The sequence below is a fragment of the Syngnathus acus genome, chromosome 11, assembly GCF_901709675.1.
Source record: "Syngnathus acus chromosome 11, fSynAcu1.2, whole genome shotgun sequence".
Taxonomy (NCBI): Eukaryota; Metazoa; Chordata; class Actinopteri; order Syngnathiformes; family Syngnathidae; genus Syngnathus; species Syngnathus acus.
Window position 1 is genome coordinate 967,564 of NC_051096.1, and position 16,401 is coordinate 983,964.

The following is a 16,401-nucleotide window of genomic DNA, read 5'->3' on the forward strand; positions in this document are numbered from 1 at the left end:
ACGAAAACCGTAATATATATTTTTAAAATCATGCATTGATAACAAGAAGCTGGTAAAAAAAAAAAAACATTTTCAGATAAATAATAGATGGAAGGAGCAATGGTCAGATACAGCAGTTTGCCTTCTTTTGAATGACGTCACCCCGACAGCCTCACCAATGCGTGAGCACACGTGAAACAAACACGCTCATCTTCTTCTACCTTAACACGATGACTATGACTTATTGATTCGTGCTGCATCATTGATAGTCGGCGTCCCGCGTCCTCATCAGCCAGGCGTGAAGGTGACCACGACGCTAAGCTGACAATGGGCCATGTGGGGAAAAACAGAAAAAAAAACTTTTTTTTTTTTAATATAGAACATTTTATTCCAATTTTGGAGTTTTGGTAATAACACTTTACATACTTTTTCATCCAGTGACAATGAAAAGCTTCCTTCAAATGTTTATTAAAACTTTTCGCTCTCGTTTCCCTTGTAAGAAATAGTTCAAGTATAAAAACTCCCAACATTGTCAGATGAATATGAACCAAAAATAAAAATGAAATTGTAATAAAGCACAGCTACGACGACTTTACATTCTAAAGGATAAAGCAGCATTTTGCTTTTTTTTTTGTTTGTTTTGTTTTACGCATGCATTTAAATAAAGTTTCTCGATTAAAAAAAACACCTAACCAATATTAAGCTAGAAAAGAAAAGTAGAGTGCATTGTATCTTGAACAGCTACTAAATCTTTTTTTGGGTTGAGTATGTTAATATATAATATATAATAATAATTCTGAAATTAAAACTAATGTATATATATGTATATGTGTGTGTATGTATGTATGTATGTATGTATACCTTGAGATGAGTACACAGTAATAATATTAATACAGTACCGCCACTACTACTCTCCAAAAACAAAAATAAAATAGAAAATAAATATTTTAAATAGCAGAAGTCTCTTTGTATTAAATAGCAGTCGAAAGGCACACTGAGGCAGGAGGTTGCCATGTAAATTTTTGCTAACACTGGAGGGGTTGTTGGGGATGGTGGGTGGCCCTGTAAACTCAGCCCCTCCTAAAAAAAAAAAAAAAGAAACAGGGCCCAGCAGTAGATTAAAATGTGTCAGCTAAACAAATGAGCAACAAGTGATGCGTTCCTGTTCCAGAGTTATCCGCTTGTCAAGGGATGGGGGGGGGGGGTGCTTTGCATCGGCCAAGAGGGGTGCTTTAAGGTCCTAACAAGAGGTCACGCTGAAAACAGCTTCATTTTTTCCCTGATTATACAAAAAAAGAAAAACCCTCAGTGTGTATGACAACAATAAATATACAAAATCAGCCCTAGGACAGCGATAGAACTTGAAGGCTTAAGTAACAGGGATTAGTTCCTGTGGTTTGTCTCCAGAAAGAAGCTACTAGAAAATTATCATCATCATGTTTGTACGGCGACTTTTTTCTTGTTTTTGGTTGAAGCACAGCATGTCGACTCCACTTCCTTCTGCTGCTATTGCATGCGGTCTGCTTGCAGCTGCTGAGGCTGATACTGGCCGAAGGCAACTGCGGTGGCAGCTGCAGCCGCTGAACCCGGAGCGGCGGCGCCGGCAGCCGCAAGAGGCTGCTGGACTGCGTAGCCGTACCCGGCGGCAGTCACGTAGCCAGCGGCGGCAGGCGAGGCGGCGTAGGGATACTGGTCGTATGCGGCGGTTGCCGCCGCGCTAACGGCCGAGTACTGAGCGTAGGCCGCTCCTGTGTAGTCGATGTACGGGGAGGTGGCGGGGGCTGGCACAGTGGCGGCGGCGGTGGGCTGCACGTGCGGGATCACCACGCTGGGCTGCACGAAGGCCTGAGGGTACACGTAGTGCGTCGGGATGCTGTGGGACAAAACCAGACGATTGGCTTACTAGCTCAATGGCTATCACAAGTGCGCTGATATCAAAGACGTAGACACAGAAGAACGCCACTGCTGACATCGACTGCCTGGTCTTTTTCTTCTACTCAAATGCTGTGCTGACCTCAAAATCAAAGCAGAGCAACAGTGGCCCCTTTAGGGATCTGTCAATCATTGCAGGTGGTTAGAAACTTGCTTTTCACACGCAAACCCTTCGAGAAAGTCTTTGGTAGCACTCTATTGGAAAATGTACTTCAATCGCCACGAGTCTGACGCAGACATTTTGCATGATCTCTGTGTGAAGGAGGAGGTGTGGGAAAGGGGGGCGCCTGGGTTTTAGGGTCGGCTTACAGTGGCGGTGTCCAGGTCTGGGACGCAGGCGATGAGCCCCGGCACAGCATTGTGAAAATGTCAGCGCCACTTTGACAGCTGGACAGTTTTCAAAAAGAGCTGGCGTGGGCGGGGGGCTCGGCAGGGGGATGTTTTGATTAAATCAACAACTCTGAACAATGAGCGCATTCTGGCCTCCAGGACGTAGCCTCATCCCAGCCCATCCAAGGCCTACGGGGTTCTCCTTGTTGACTTCAAAGCCAGGGCGAGCTTACGCTGCTTTTAAATTGGATTCAATTCGAAACAGAGTGTTCAAGGCCCTTTCATGCTTTACCAGCTTTTACTCAGACACCGCCTTCTGAGCCACTTCCGGTGCAAACATGCAGAAAACCGCTGGCTCAACTTTGTACCCCCATTCTGTGTCAGCGCCCAAAAAAATGACTCAGTAATTAGTTCACTTTTCAGCCTGGGGGGGGTGCACAGCTAGAAAAGGAGAAGGTAAGACTCCTCAGAACCGCATGCCAGCCATTGTGTGACAAACTTTGAGCAGCGCTGATGCAACTCAGCAGGACGACGTGAGGGCACGCCACGGAACTCACGTTTTTCCCTTACAGCGCTCAAGCAGCAACATTGTAATTTAAAAAAAGGGTGTTGTTGCTTCATTTTGCAAGTGTACCTAATCGAGTGTCCATTGCTTTTTTGTTTGGATTGCTCGAACCACAGAGACCCTTTCACACACACACGCACACACGCACAAATACACACAAAAACGCACGCACGCACGCACGCACGCACGCACGCACACACGCACACACACACAGCTTCATGCGACTGCAGTGTCAGCATTCGGGGCTTTGTGCCGCCACAATGGGTGCACTTGTTTTCGTTAACACCAAGCGCTCCATGTGACCAAAAAGCTCCAACCATCCATCCATTGGAGAGAAGAAGAATAAGAGAGCGGGTGAGCGAGCGAGAGAAAGAGATTTGTTTGCAACTTTTGTGCACACATGCACACAAAAACACACACAATAATAATGCGGAAAAACACGAGAGGGAGGGGTAATCCGCTAGTAACAACAGGAAGATGCTATTATGGTATGCAAAGGGTGCACGGCTCAGGCTTTTGTTGTCAAAGAGAGATGAAACCACACAGAAAAGAGCCCACAAACTCCATCTGGCCAACATTTGCCTTTTGTGGCGCCAGAGAAGCACCCGAGTTGGAAGCTCATCCAACATACCAAATCACAAAATGGTGTCAAAAGAACATACGCCAGTCGGGACTTACCCATAAGGCCTTTGGATGAAGGCAGGGTGAATTTGGGGGACTCCAAAGGTAAAACCTGCAAAGTTCAAACAGACCATCACAAGGTGTCGGGAAAAAAAAAACACAACTAGAATGATTACTTGCAGGTAAGATTGGTTGATCAGATTTATGGTGCACATCCAAAGAGATGAAATGACATAAAAGCATTGCTTCCCACCCGGCTGCATCACTCGAGGCTTGGCCCCCAGGTAGGCCAGGTTGACGTTGGCCTTCCTGCCGTCAATGATGGGGTTGGGGTCCTTGCAGGCCCGGTCGGCGGCCGAGCGCTCCGACATGGTAACCTGGTTTTGGGAGGAAAGCAAGCTCACGTCAGTTGCTGTTTACGAGTGGCCAAGCTTCGCCGGCCCTGAAGGTTGTCTGGGGAGACAGTGCCGAGCATAGAAAAGCGGCCTTGTTGGCTATTTTGGAACCAGACATGTCGAGTTGAGGACTAATGGCGAGGGAACTTGCCAGAAATTCCCGGGAGCGCCTCCTAAACAATGCACAGGGAGAAGACCGAGCTCATCTATGGATGTCACGTTGTCCTTGTTGAGATCGACTTGAGCATCAACATGCATTTTGCACTCTTGTGCTACAATTAGCATGTGCTAGCATCAATGCATACTATTTTAAGTCACTTTACCAGAAGACTTGACTTCATTGAATATTTTATAATATCCTGGATCTCAAAGTTTTATGATATGTTCCCCCTGATTTATTTTCTAGAAATGTAAGGTATTATTTTCATTGAATATTTTATAATGTCATGTAATTTATCACGTAATCTTCAAAGTTTACCATTTAAAATATTTGGGGGGACGTTTTAATCAAGAAAGAAACGCCAACAAACTTACAGGTAATGTTGACCTGTACAGTTATTATTAAAAACTTTTTAGATGAGACTTTAGAGGTACTTGATGCTCATCTCCTAAACCCACCAGCAAGAATCCCAGATGTGAACTTGCCGCATTTCTGCACTAGTCATCGATTCTTGTGATTAATTGGAGTTACTGTACTCACAAAGCCATAGCCCCGAGACTTGCCGGTCTGCCTGTCAGTGATGACCACCGCCTCCTCGATCTCGCCAAACACCTCAAAGTACTTCCTGAGACTGGAGTCGGTGGTGTGGTAGGGCAAGCCTCCGACGAAGATCTTAGTGTAGGTGGTGTCCTTTTGCGTGGTGTGCATCGTTATTAAATAAAAACAATTAAAAGGGATGAATGCTCATTTGAAAAAAGGAAAAAGTTAGTGCAAAGTATCTTCTGTGTTTAGTGGAGGAGAGAGGAGGGAAAGGACGAGGAGGAAGTTCCAGCCTGGAGGTAGATGGACGCGGTGGTGGTCAGGGGGCTTCTGCATCAGCATGAGGACCACGTCTTCCTCTCCTTGTTGGTGCCTCGAAGTGAATGCTTTCTAACACACACACACACACACACACACACACACACACACACACACACACACACACGCACACACACACGCACACACAGGGGGCACCCCTGTGTTTAAAAAAAAAAAAAATGAAAAAAGTGCAGTCCAAACTCCTCCTCTGGGTCGGCCCTCAAACACGCTGAGCAAGCCGATACTGTCGCTAGGTGAGCGATGAAATCAAACATTTCACGTGACATTTAGCTAAACAATATGCTCTGACTTGGTAAATAGTAACAATAAGAAACGTTACCTTGCATTGTTTTTTAATAAATTAACCCAAAAAGGTCCCCCTCCAACTGCACTGTAGTTACCAAAAGAAAATAGCCCCATCTTGTGTCTAACTTAACTAATGACAGCATAGCTTAACGTGAGACATTAGCAAATCTCGTGAGACTTTGGCTGAGCGATTCACGTTGCAAGGGGAGAGGACTGCAGTACATTGTGTGACGTCACCACAGCCAGGTTGAAAATAACCGTCTTTGGCCGCTAGAGAGCGACAACTAGTCATGTGGAAAGGAGACGAAAGAGGGACGCAAAATGTTCCCTTTGGTCCCAAGTGAAGGAAAGCACAGAACCCGGCCAAGCATCGACTTAAATTAATCACTATTAATAGCCATTCCGCTTATAACGACCACGTGGCGAAAGCGTTAAGAGTTGTAATCACGTTCTCGTGGCGGTTGGCACCCGCCAGGGTCGTGCCATGCTCTATACTGCACACAAGTTGTCCCAGTCTCCGAGGCCGCCATCTTGGACAGGTCAAAAGCCAGCCAGCAACCTAGTGTCTGCCTAGCTCAAATATTACTTTTGAAATATAATACCAAGTTTTTGTTTCATTTTAACTAGATACTGAAAGTACCTTATGTATTACGGATGTTGCCCGCTACAATTATGAGACCTAATTGACTGTTTTAAATGCTTCCCCGTTCCATCACACCTGATCATTTGAGATTAGCTCATCAGCAAACTATGCCCAAGCGATCTGATCTCAGTCAAGCATTCGAACGAGAATGAATGGGGCTCTCAAGGACCAGACTTAGAGACCAGTCTAAAAATAAATAAAAATAAACAAAAATGACTTACATTGTTCGATTCTAAGAAAAAATAGCAACCATCTCTTGCAACCTGTCTGCACTACAATTGATAGCAACCAAAAGGAAAATGGAAATTGAACCATACCTTTGACAGTTTTATTGATGGAACGAACCATGTTTTTAAGTTTTTACCACTCAACCGGTAATAATAATCATGGCTTTAAAATTAAACTCGACTTCTTCCCTATCATCCAAAGTCACCCTTGTCCATTTAAACACGCAATAGAAAAATATATACTTACTACTTTGTACAATACTGGTTTGGTCCAAACAAAAGTGGATCAGAAAAGCCAATATGCCTTTAGTCATCAAAGGCTCTCTAATTTGCATGTAAGCTTATTTTAAATGGATTTGGGAAACTTTGAATGTAGGAATTTACACAATAAATTCTAAAGACAAAAAAAAAAATGCTGAATTCAGAGTTCGATCACACAAAGCAAAAATCAACATCAGCGATTAAAAAAAAATAGCACTATTTACATTTTTTATGATATTCAAAGGCCAATTAAGAGAATTAAATGAAAGAGCAGTAAAGGGAGAGTGAGTGTGAGGAGTGAGGAAAAAGACAGGAGAGACTCCACAGTGGGCAAAAAACATGAAAACATGAAAAGTATGCATCTGCAAAGTCCTCACTCAAGCGGCAACCTGCACGGTGCACACTTCTACACTCCGTCCTTCCCCGTTAGCAGTCTGTCCAACCCTACTCTCCATTTTGTTTAGAAACATTCATTTGCTCGCTAATAATAATCGCTCATTTCTCACACACACACAAACACACTTCCAGTCTGTACATTAGGGAGGTGGGGGGGGGAAAAAAAAAAAAAAAAAGCAACAGGCATGCGCAACCCTGTCCATACAGCGCGCATTGGCATATCACAGCCCAACAAAGTCTCCGCTTGTACATTAAAATCGACAGAATTCTGCAGCGAGCAGTTGTTTTTGTCGTTTTATTACAAAAAAGAAGCCTCGGGTCAAGCAGAAAATAGCGATATGTCTATCGGTGTCTTTGATTGTTGATGAATGTCAAGTGTTCAGTCAGAGCCACCACCCCCAAAAGGCATTTCAGTCCAAGGTGAGCGCTTCTTTCTCAATCGGCCATCGACGTCCGTCTATTTTCGACGTCGCACAGCTGTCTTGATCTTGCGCCCGGCAATTGTTTGCTGCCCGGCGGGTGACGATGGGAAGGATTTGGACGACCTACAAGATAAAATACTTCACTTTACAAATCCTGAAAAGGGAATTAATTTGTAAAAATGGTGGGGAAAAAAATAAATAAAGATTGAAATAGAAAATTTGCCTTAAATAGAAATAAATATAATTTTGAACCCTAGACAATAATATAATAATAAAGTGTAAAATATGCGCAACTTATGAGTCAAATTATATAATAGTGTACCGTGTAGACGTTAAAATGAATTATATGAATTGCACGGAATAGACAGAGGAGGTCGGCGATGTTCGCAAGTTGATGGTCAAGCAACAAAGAGAGGCCACTCACCCAATGTTGAAAGCGAGGGGTTGTGAAAAATTTAACCCGCCGCCAAGTGCAGGAGACGCTGCCGCCCCAGAACCGAAATTGAAAACTCCCGTGCTAGCGGTGGCGCCGAAGGCGCTGGCTCCTCCAAATTGAAAGCTTCCACCTAAAGAAAACACAATGTGAAAATAAGTACATCCAAGCTCAGACAAGGCGAAAAAGGCCACCGGGACTTTGAACGACCTGGCGTGGAATTGGCAGTGGTGGCGGCAAAGGCGGGCGCGGCAAAGGCCTGCTGGCCAAATACGGGCGCGGTGGCGGCAGCGGGCTTGGCACCAAACGCAGGGGTCTGCGAAGCGGCCGCCGTGAACGGTGAGCTGAAAGACGAACCGAACGCCGGCGTCTGGTTGGTTCCAAACTCCGCGGCATTCGAGGAGCTGATTAAGAAGGGGTTGGGAGCTGTGGGAGGACAGGAAGTGACGCGCACTTGCTCATTCAAAAGTGGACACAAATTCAAATTGACTATGTATAAATCCTTCACTTCATATAAGTCAACCTATTTCAGGAAAGAGTACAGACCTGCAGAGGAGGTCGCAGATGGCGCAGATGCTCCAAAGTTGACAGAAGGCGCAGTGGGAAGTGTAGTGGTGGCCGCGCCGAAGATGAAGGGTTGCGCTGCCTGAGGCGGGGTTGAGTTGACGGGCACGACCGACGGAGCGTCTTGGCTCTTCCCAAAGACGAAGGCTTTGGCTGGGGGGGCGTCGCTAGCTGCGGGGTCAGCTGCGGCGCCCTGACCAAAAAGGATCAGTGCAGGAAAATTGCTGGGAGTTGCAGTAGTGGAATGGGTGGGAGCGGGGGAGGGAGCGGGAGTAGGGGCGGGAGCAGGAGGGAGAGGCTGGGTGCTGCTGCCAAAGAGCCCGGCGCTTGAGGTGGAGGAGGTGTTGCTGCTAGTGGTGGCGTTGCTTCCCATGAAGAAGTATGGCATTTTGGGAGGATCAGAAGCTGACGGGACAACATAACGATCGCTTCGTCAGTATTTCATGTCAAGCAGATCAGCGACAAGTCAGATGGCATTTGCACTCATTTTACTGTGGAAAGATTTTGCCAAGTGAATGTTTGTGATTGAACTAATTAAAATGCTACTAAAGGCAACACTGTGGTGTGCATATTTTTGGTGTCATGTTGTTGCTGTTTGTGTGAGTGCAGATGAATGTAGTAATACCTGCAGCACTTTGTCCAAACACAAAAGTGGAATTAGCAGTTGTTGAAATTGCTGCGTCGCTCTTGTCAGCTGGCTTGCCAAAAGTAAAAGAAGGCGGCTGCTGCTGCTCCGCCGGCACACTTGGCTCGCCGAAAGAGAAGCCCCCCGAAATGGCCGGCGCGGGGTCGGCGTCCTTACTGGCGCCGCCAAAGAAGAAGGCAGACGGAGTCGAGGTGGCGGATGCCTCCTTCTTCTCCTCCGGCTTCCCGAATGCAAATCCGGGGGTGGCGGGCTTCTTCTCTGCGGATAGCAATCCAAATGGCGCGGCCCCGGGTGGCGTGGCGGGCGTTCCGAACATGGACGAGGCAGCGCCGGTCGCCGTGGCATCAGTTGCCGTGGCATCAGTTGCCGTGCTGTCGTTGTTGCAGCCCTTCTCCCGAGTGGAAGCAGTCGTGGGCGTGGCAACAGCTGAGGATGTGGCAGCATCTGAGTTTTTTTCCTCAGGTTTGGAAAGGCCAAAGGCAAAGGACGCTTTCGAAGAGCTGCTGCTTTCCGTGCTCAATGAGCCCGCCCCCAACGAGACCCCATCGCCGGATCCAAACTTGAAACCAGCCGCGGGCTGCTCTGGCTTTTTATCATCCCCGGGCGCCATTCCAAATTTAAAGCCCTCGGATGAGGTGCTGAACTTGAACCCCAGAGAGGCATTAATGTCTTTCGAAGGGGCTTCTGACGAGGGGTTACCAAACGAAATGCCAAACTTGAATCCACCCGATGAGGACGAGGAGGATTCCGACGTGGCCACACCAAACTTGAACCCTCCGGGCGCAGACTCTGAGGAACTGTTGGATGTGCCGAAGGTGAATCCTCCAAAAGTAGAGGTAGTAGAAGATGCTGAAGTTGACGAAGCACGAGAAAGAGTAAGTGTCTGCAATACTAGACGAGACCAATAAGACGAGTGGGTCCGTTTCTTACCTGGGGGCTCGGCCTGTGCTCCAGGTTTGGGGGCCTGACACGCGACGCACTTGACATCGGCAGCCTTGTTGTGCAGTAGACATGTGTCGCAGGCCCACGTGTTCTTGGGCGTCTTCAACTTGCTCCCGAAGCTGAATGTCGGCGTGCCTGCACACGCGCCTGTTAGGAAAAACACAATGTTGTGGTTTGGCAGGCGCAATGTGCATTATTTGCTTTACCCCCCCTGCCCGCCAAAGGCAGGCATGCATTTTATGGCTAAAAGGGCTTGTCAATGATTGAGAGTGGCAAACAACATCGAGCATACCGGCTTGAGGGTTTGCATCTGCAACCTTGTGCTGTAGCACGCCAACATCGCCCTCCAACACTCCCTCTGGTTTCTTTGACGTGTCTCCAAATCCGTCAAACACGGAGGTGGAGGAGGGCAGAGAGGACAGGGCCTTGAGCCCCGTGCCGGCCTTGGCGGTCTCGCAGGCCACACACTTGACAGCTTCGGGCTTGTTGAGGACCAGACACGTGTCGCACTCCCAATTGGCCGGCGCTTTGGTGAAGGGGGAGCTGACGGACATGCCATTGGTGCCGCCCTTTGGCTCCGAAAGTGCCGAGCCCGCTGTTTTATTGTCCTTGGTGGCGGCGGCAGGCTGAGGAGCCATGCAGCAAGCGCACCTTGTAACCGATGGCTTGTTTTGCACTAAGCAGACGTCGCAGCTCCACCCGGCTGGGGCTTTAACCAAGTCAATAAGGCCTGTTGAGGGGGCGGCAGCGGTGGAGGAGGTGCCAGCAGTGGACTGTGAGGAGGTCTCGGGCGACTTCAGCACGGTCGTTGAAGCAAAGCCTAAAGAAGAGCAATTACAAATTCCAAACTTGCAGTCATGTGATTGCGTTAACACACAACTTTTGTGAAATGGTGAGCCCATTTGAAGAGTGCCGTTAACCAAAACAGCAGCACAGTTCTACTCCATATTGTTTCACAAATGTCTTCCAATGATACGTCAGGCGTTGCGTGTCGTGCTTCTTACCAGGCGACTTGAGAAGGTCCAGCACGCTGCCCTGCTTCAGTGTCTTGGCTGCTTTGAAGGGGCAACCGTCAAAGTCTTCTGTGCTTGCGTTTGTCGTTATTTTCACTTGAAAGGAAATTCACACACAGCAGGATGAGCAAAACAAAAACCACCGGAAATTAAGCCTGAAATCACAAAGCTTACCTGGCGCGCTTAGCTTCCCGTTTGACATGGAAGGGCCCATTTTTGTTACAGGCGCACTGAATGTGAAGCCAGCCTGAAGAAAAAAATATTAATACAGTAGTCCCTCATTTATCACATTTACCCCGCCCTTGATTTTCTTGTCAACTTCACGTGGCGAAAGAGCACTTACTGTAGGGGAGAAGTTAGGAGGACTAGCGGGGGCCGCTTTAACAATGGGCGAGGAGAATGTAAAGGGTGCACAGGGGGGCGAAATGGAAGTGGCCTAACGGGAGAAAGGAGAGAGAGAACAAGGTGCATTTGGCTACGGTGCCCAGACACACTTTCTACCAAAGATGGACGGACCTTAGTTATTGCCGTTTCCTTGACAGGGCTGACGCTGGAGGCGGCGGAGGTAGCGATGGGGGGCAACGGGGCGGAGAAGCTGAAGGTGGGCAAGGCAGACGTGCTAAGGGGAAGTGAAATGGGTTGAAGGTCTGGCAGCTCAGTCACCTGAGGTCAAAAGTAGAAAAACATTGTGCCACCTGCAACTACGTTTGGAACACAGGAGGGTTGTTACTAATGAGTATTTTTAATATTGATTAATATATCCAGTAAGCAAATATAATTAAAGTCATTGTTTGCCAATTACTGATTATTTGGTATTGTTTGGCGGTGACAAAATCAACAAAGTAATTTCGACAGTTCTGGTGCGTACCTTGTCATCCTCCATGCGTTTGGAGGACACCCGCGTGATCTTGCGCTCAGTCTTCATCTTACCACCTCCGGAGCTGCTGGGAGTAGGCGTGCTAGACATGGGATAGACTCCACCACCGAACCCAAATGTGCTTTGAGATGGGCCCGCGGGGCTTCGATCGGGTAGCGGGGGTGATTGTTTTGTGGGCTGTGGAAAAACGGAAAACGCAACCCGGCAAAATCAGCACCGGCGAGGAACTCCGACTGTACTTGAGGCAGCGGGAATAAAGCCCACCTTGTCTCTGGGCACCTGGTCCAGAGTGCGTATCGGCCCGCCTGGGGTCAAACTGGGCCTGAAGGAGACAGTGCGGTTTGACGAGCCAATAACAGCGGTGGGGACCACCAGCTTTTGCACTGGCGGGAGATTGTAATCGTGCTAAGGAAATTAAAAAGAACAACAAATAACATTTTCATCACATGTAAAACACAATAGCCACTCAGTATCCCTAGAAAAGACTAAATATAGATTTTTTTTAATCGTGTTGAGAGCTCTTGTAACGTTAATATTTAAACTGCAGTGGCAAAGCAGCTACCACAGCGGTGTGCGTGTATGTTGTTGGAGTGACGCAGCTGTCGCACAGCTGGCACGATCTGCCAGTTGTTGCACCAAATGCTAGCAGGCTGTTGGATGAAGTCAAAATGAAATCACTTACCCGTTTCTTTTTGGCCTGCAAATGTGACACATCAAGATCGCCGTCATCCACTGACTGGAAAAAAGAAGAAGAAAACAAACAATATTAACCATCTTTCATACGTATTTATAGCTAATGTAAATTATGACTAAAAACAGTCGCTTCAACTTTTTGCTGATATTAACAGCGACATGGACAAAATGGCGGACAGTCCAATTTACCGTTGAGTAGGATGCTGCACTTGCTGCTGCTGGGATCCTCTTGGCATCCTGGGGATGCCAAATTGAACTGTGAGCTATTTGAAACTCAATTTTGTGTGTGTGCATGCGTGCGTTCGTACTGCCAGAGGACTGGACATGCGCTCCAAAGACTGCAGGATACGTCGGGCTGTGGCGCTGGTCACCCCGCAGGGCTGCACACCAGCCGGCTTGGCTTTAATCTGCCTCCTCACCGGGGCCTGAAAGATCACGCCGACAATTTTCGTCAACGGCTCGCGACAACTAATGAAATTAATAGCTCTGGGGGACACGCTGTGGTTTTTGCGGGCTCACATGGTACGGCGTTCCAGGGCGTGTGCGTGCGCTTCGGACAGCAGCCGCCCCGCCATATGTGGTCTTGCCGGGGTAAAAGGGGGAATCTCCCAGCTGGCTGGAGTTCAGCGCTGTGCTGTTCAGCGTCGACTGGAAGCGGAGAGGCATTCAAGTGCCGTTACTTTTGCATAGTCAGGATTCTTATCACAACAGAAAAGGACATATGAGCGAGTCCTCACAACAAAGTAGCTGCGACCACCTGCATGAGACCCCCCCCCCCCCCCCACCCCCCAAAAAAAAAAGTCACAGTTGAACTTTTCAGGGTCAAGACTCACATTGGCAGAAGTACCAAAGACGGACAGGTTGAAGGCAGGCCTCTTCAGACTTGACTGAGAGGGCTGCGGCACAGATATGCTTCGGTCTCCGTCCGGGGTCCAAAGCTGCGGGAGCGACGCCACCTTGGACGCCGGCACGTCTGCAAGACACAACAACATAGTATACACTAACGCATTTGGTTTAGAAATCAACAGCTGTGGGTTGAGTACTAGACGCAATTTGAAAAAGGTTGCTGTTCCTGTGTACCTTTGTCAGAGGCGCGCGAGGAGAAGCCGCTGGTGGTGGAGATGTTATCGTCGTCATGTTGCGAAAGGTTGTCCTTGATCTCCTTGACCAAGGAGAAGCCGGTGGAGAAGGGCCCTGGCGCCGATGAGGTGGAGGGATGCGAGAACAGGCCGCCGCCCAGCGTCGGCGACGAGGTCTCCAGCGGCGAGAAGTGGAGGTGGGAGTGGCTGAGTGGTGGGCGGGACAGCACGTAGTCCTGAAAGTTAAGGGCTGCCCGGCTGGTCAAGGGCTCTGCAGTGGAAAAGCACAGCGTTCAGAAGAAACAATTTTTAGCTTAAGACTTGAGATGGCATTCAACACTTGCAAACATTTATATGGGCAGCATTTTATTGTCAAAATACAAAGCAGACAGTTTTAGGGAACATTTGCACATTTTCATTTATATTGTATAATATTTGTGAAATGCAATGGTAGAAAATGTGTTTTTCATATTTATATGGCAACAATAAAACCACAAACCTGTGTGACTAGTACTTGGCTCGGGTGAGTGACGTCCCAGGAGAGGGGGCGGCCCCTCTCTGCCGCCATTGGGAGGGGGCCGCAGGCAGTTCTCCGTCACATCCAGCGCTTCTCTGCCTCCGCCGTCACCATCTGCACCTCCTCCCGCTTCACCTTCCGGATCCTCTTCGTTCTTGAAGTAGTTCTGAAGCCAGGAGGGAACCAGGCTCTTCACCGTGTCGGTCACTCGGCCGATCAGGCCTGACTGCTGCCGACGGGGGAGAAAAAAAGTGTCGTTAAATACTGGTCGGGCTCACCTGAAAGCCTACACATGAAGGTGTTTGTCAGCTCATAAACAAAAAGACATACAAGTAGATTCTTTTTTTTATTTTTTATTTCAATGCTTAAGCGCAAAATCGGCATGGTAATATTGGAAGATTGGCCAGAGTAAAATGTCTATGAATTTGTTACTGCTTGAATGTTACTCGTGGCCGCAGTGGACCGGACAAGCAATTCCTCAAGTGCTGTGAGAGTAAAAGTGGGTCAGTCACACACACACGCCTGCTTCATGAGGCCCCTTTTAAGACGCCTGCAAAAGCCAGCTTTTGGCGGCCTTCTTTCCGGTGTCATTGATAAACAATCACATTTTGGCATGACGCGTCGCTGCTGAGAAGGGCACAGTTGCCAGAAAACACACACACACAAGGCGCCAGCATCTTTACAAAAGGCGTCAATTTCGGCAGGATTTTCGCCCAAAAGGCGACATGGGGCTTACTTACAAGATATGTCAGGTCTGCATGCACTTTAACCCGTGTGCAATTATGTGCTCATCCATAGCGCCTCACTCTCATAAATACCACTTTGCTTAATCTTATTTTGCTTGCCTCCAAAACAATGCAGTTGCACGAAGCCCATGACAATATCTATGAATTTTGGTCATGTTTCCAAACACTAGTTTTACTCAATGTCATTGGTTGACGTAAGCGTACCTGGAGATTGTCATCAAATGAATTACAGAACAGATTTGGATGTGAAGTGGCGCTAAGAATTCGGAAAATCAATCAATGCCATGACACAGACGGTGCTAGATGCTTGGCGGCTAATCAGCTGATTGAGGGTGAATAAACCGCCAACTCAACACCATACTGGGAATTGCTTTAACGTTAAACCGGGGGGAAGAGAATGGGACGTTTGGTTACATTAAAGCACAGGTATGTTCTAAAAACATATTTAAGGCGGCAGTTAAGATGCCATACAATGCAACCATGTGGGGCTCTTTAACAGGTTCCTGCGCAATCCAGCACGGCTGGCGTTAACCAGCCCCCCCCCCCCCCCCCCCCCCCCCACACACACACACACACACAACTTGCACTAAATTCACTTCAACCGACAGCGACACATTATTAACAAGTCCTTATGACGATCTGTAACAACAAAATCAAATTATTTGACTGAAATAAACAGACAAACCCCGGCCCAGACGAGCGTGGCGAGTACAACAATGCGGCTGCTTGCTTCGCTAGCACGGTAGCGACTTCACGATGCTTTCTTTCCGCTAATTCGCCAACGACAAAATTCGCCCCACTGACGCAAGTGTCGTCGCACTCCACCGCGGCTGGGTGACTTCATCCACTCGGGTCAAGTCAACGAGCTGACAAGGAAGCTGTCCAGCGAGTGCGTTAGTTAAGGCAGGCAAGGCACCTAGCGGGCTAATGGCTTAGCTTCCGCTAGCACGCTAGACGCGCGTGGAGGCCACGACTAGGCCGCAAAATGTCTCCCCTAACTTAAAACAAAAACACTAGCAAGAGAGCCCGCCGCCCTCGTGGTTCGTCACTGTCGGCTAAGGTCGGGGGTTCCGGGCGTGGACTTTGAGGGGGGGGTGGGGGTGTTACCTGCTTTGTCTTGGCGTAAGGTTTGGAGGCGACGTGATATCTCCTGCTTCTGATTTTCCCTCCACCCGTGGCCGCCATGACTCTTGCGTCGGAGAGTGTGTCCCGTCGATGTTTCGGCGCCGGATTGCTGTCATCTAGCACTGTGCCTAATGCCGCAAGGGATCCTGGTAAATGAAGTCAACCGGTGTACAATTGACAATGGCCTTTGCTTGCCCACAAAACAAACAAAAAAAATACAATATAAAACTCAGTTAATTAGACAAAACACCATTATATTGTAAATTCACTTACAAATCATCTATTATTTATGGTTTGAATGCTATGTAAAGGTGTTTATTTGTAAACGAATGACGTCAGACAAACTCCTATTTTACTCAATTTTTATAACTGAAGCGTTACTAGTGACAAAGAGGCCACGGAATGGCTAAATACAGACCTTATACTGGTTGCCATGGCAGCTGGAGCAGACGAGTCCCTCCAGCAATTTGTCACGAATTTTAATGAAACCGCCACAAATGTGTTACCAAATCAACGAGAAAGCTTTTTTTTTTTTTTTTTTTTTTTTTTAACGTGCAAACTACATAAAATATAAAAAAAATGTTGTGAGTTAATAAACAAAATATCTTCAAATCTTCAAATAAAAAAAGCTAAAACAGGACTGGTTGAGGTTGGATTTAACCACAGAACGA

At 47.7% G+C, this 16,401-nt stretch overlaps 2 protein-coding genes across 4 annotated transcripts; both read right to left on the reverse strand.

The window, feature by feature from the left end:
- Positions 1-1,384: 1,384 nt before the first annotated feature.
- On the reverse strand, positions 1,385-4,938 carry rbm24a (RNA binding motif protein 24a). The gene is made up of 4 exons (XM_037264200.1): positions 4,523-4,938; positions 3,681-3,804; positions 3,485-3,539; positions 1,385-1,852 (listed from the first exon to the last, which is right to left on the reverse strand). Exons 1-4 carry the CDS (start codon positions 4,688-4,690, stop codon positions 1,486-1,488), a joined length of 714 nt encoding a protein of 237 aa, XP_037120095.1. The 5' UTR covers positions 4,691-4,938; the 3' UTR covers positions 1,385-1,485.
- A 1,165-nt stretch (positions 4,939-6,103) lies between these two features.
- On the reverse strand, positions 6,104-15,861 carry nup153 (nucleoporin 153). Of its 3 annotated transcripts, none has more exons than XM_037263754.1 (21): positions 15,713-15,861; positions 13,842-14,088; positions 13,344-13,613; positions 13,097-13,236; positions 12,783-12,911; positions 12,572-12,688; positions 12,453-12,500; positions 12,253-12,306; positions 11,835-11,975; positions 11,562-11,747; positions 11,210-11,356; positions 11,037-11,129; positions 10,868-10,940; positions 10,685-10,789; positions 9,973-10,500; positions 9,669-9,827; positions 8,718-9,587; positions 8,075-8,497; positions 7,739-7,954; positions 7,520-7,661; positions 6,104-7,218 (listed from the first exon to the last, which is right to left on the reverse strand). In XM_037263754.1, exons 1-21 carry the CDS (start codon positions 15,788-15,790, stop codon positions 7,131-7,133), a joined length of 4,254 nt encoding a protein of 1,417 aa, XP_037119649.1. In that variant the 5' UTR covers positions 15,791-15,861; the 3' UTR covers positions 6,104-7,130. The 3 variants fall into 3 exon arrangements, with proteins under 3 accessions (XP_037119649.1, XP_037119651.1, XP_037119650.1); XM_037263756.1 differs by having other exon boundaries at positions 12,783-12,892; positions 13,093-13,236; XM_037263755.1 differs by having other exon boundaries at positions 13,842-14,085; positions 15,713-15,833.
- Positions 15,862-16,401: the final 540 nt, after the last annotated feature.

Bases quoted from the DNA above. Each gene is read 5' to 3' on its own strand.
- rbm24a (XM_037264200.1), bottom strand. From the start codon at position 4,690: ATGCACACCACGCAAAAGGACACCACCTACACTAAGATCTTCGTCGGA. The intron at 3,805-4,522 runs GTGAGTACAGTA...TCCCAAAACCAG, and splicing joins AGTCTCGGGGCTATGGCTTT to GTTACCATGTCGGAGCGCTC. The intron at 1,853-3,484 runs GTAAGTCCCGAC...TTTGTCCCACAG, and splicing joins TTCATCCAAAGGCCTTATGG to CATCCCGACGCACTACGTGT.
- nup153 (XM_037263754.1), bottom strand. From the start codon at position 15,790: ATGGCGGCCACGGGTGGAGGGAAAATCAGAAGCAGGAGATATCACGTC. The intron at 12,501-12,571 runs GTACGAACGCAC...TGGCATCCCCAG, and splicing joins GCATGTCCAGTCCTCTGGCA to GATGCCAAGAGGATCCCAGC. The intron at 7,219-7,519 runs GTGAGTGGCCTC...TTTATCTTGTAG, and splicing joins CCCCTCGCTTTCAACATTGG to GTCGTCCAAATCCTTCCCAT.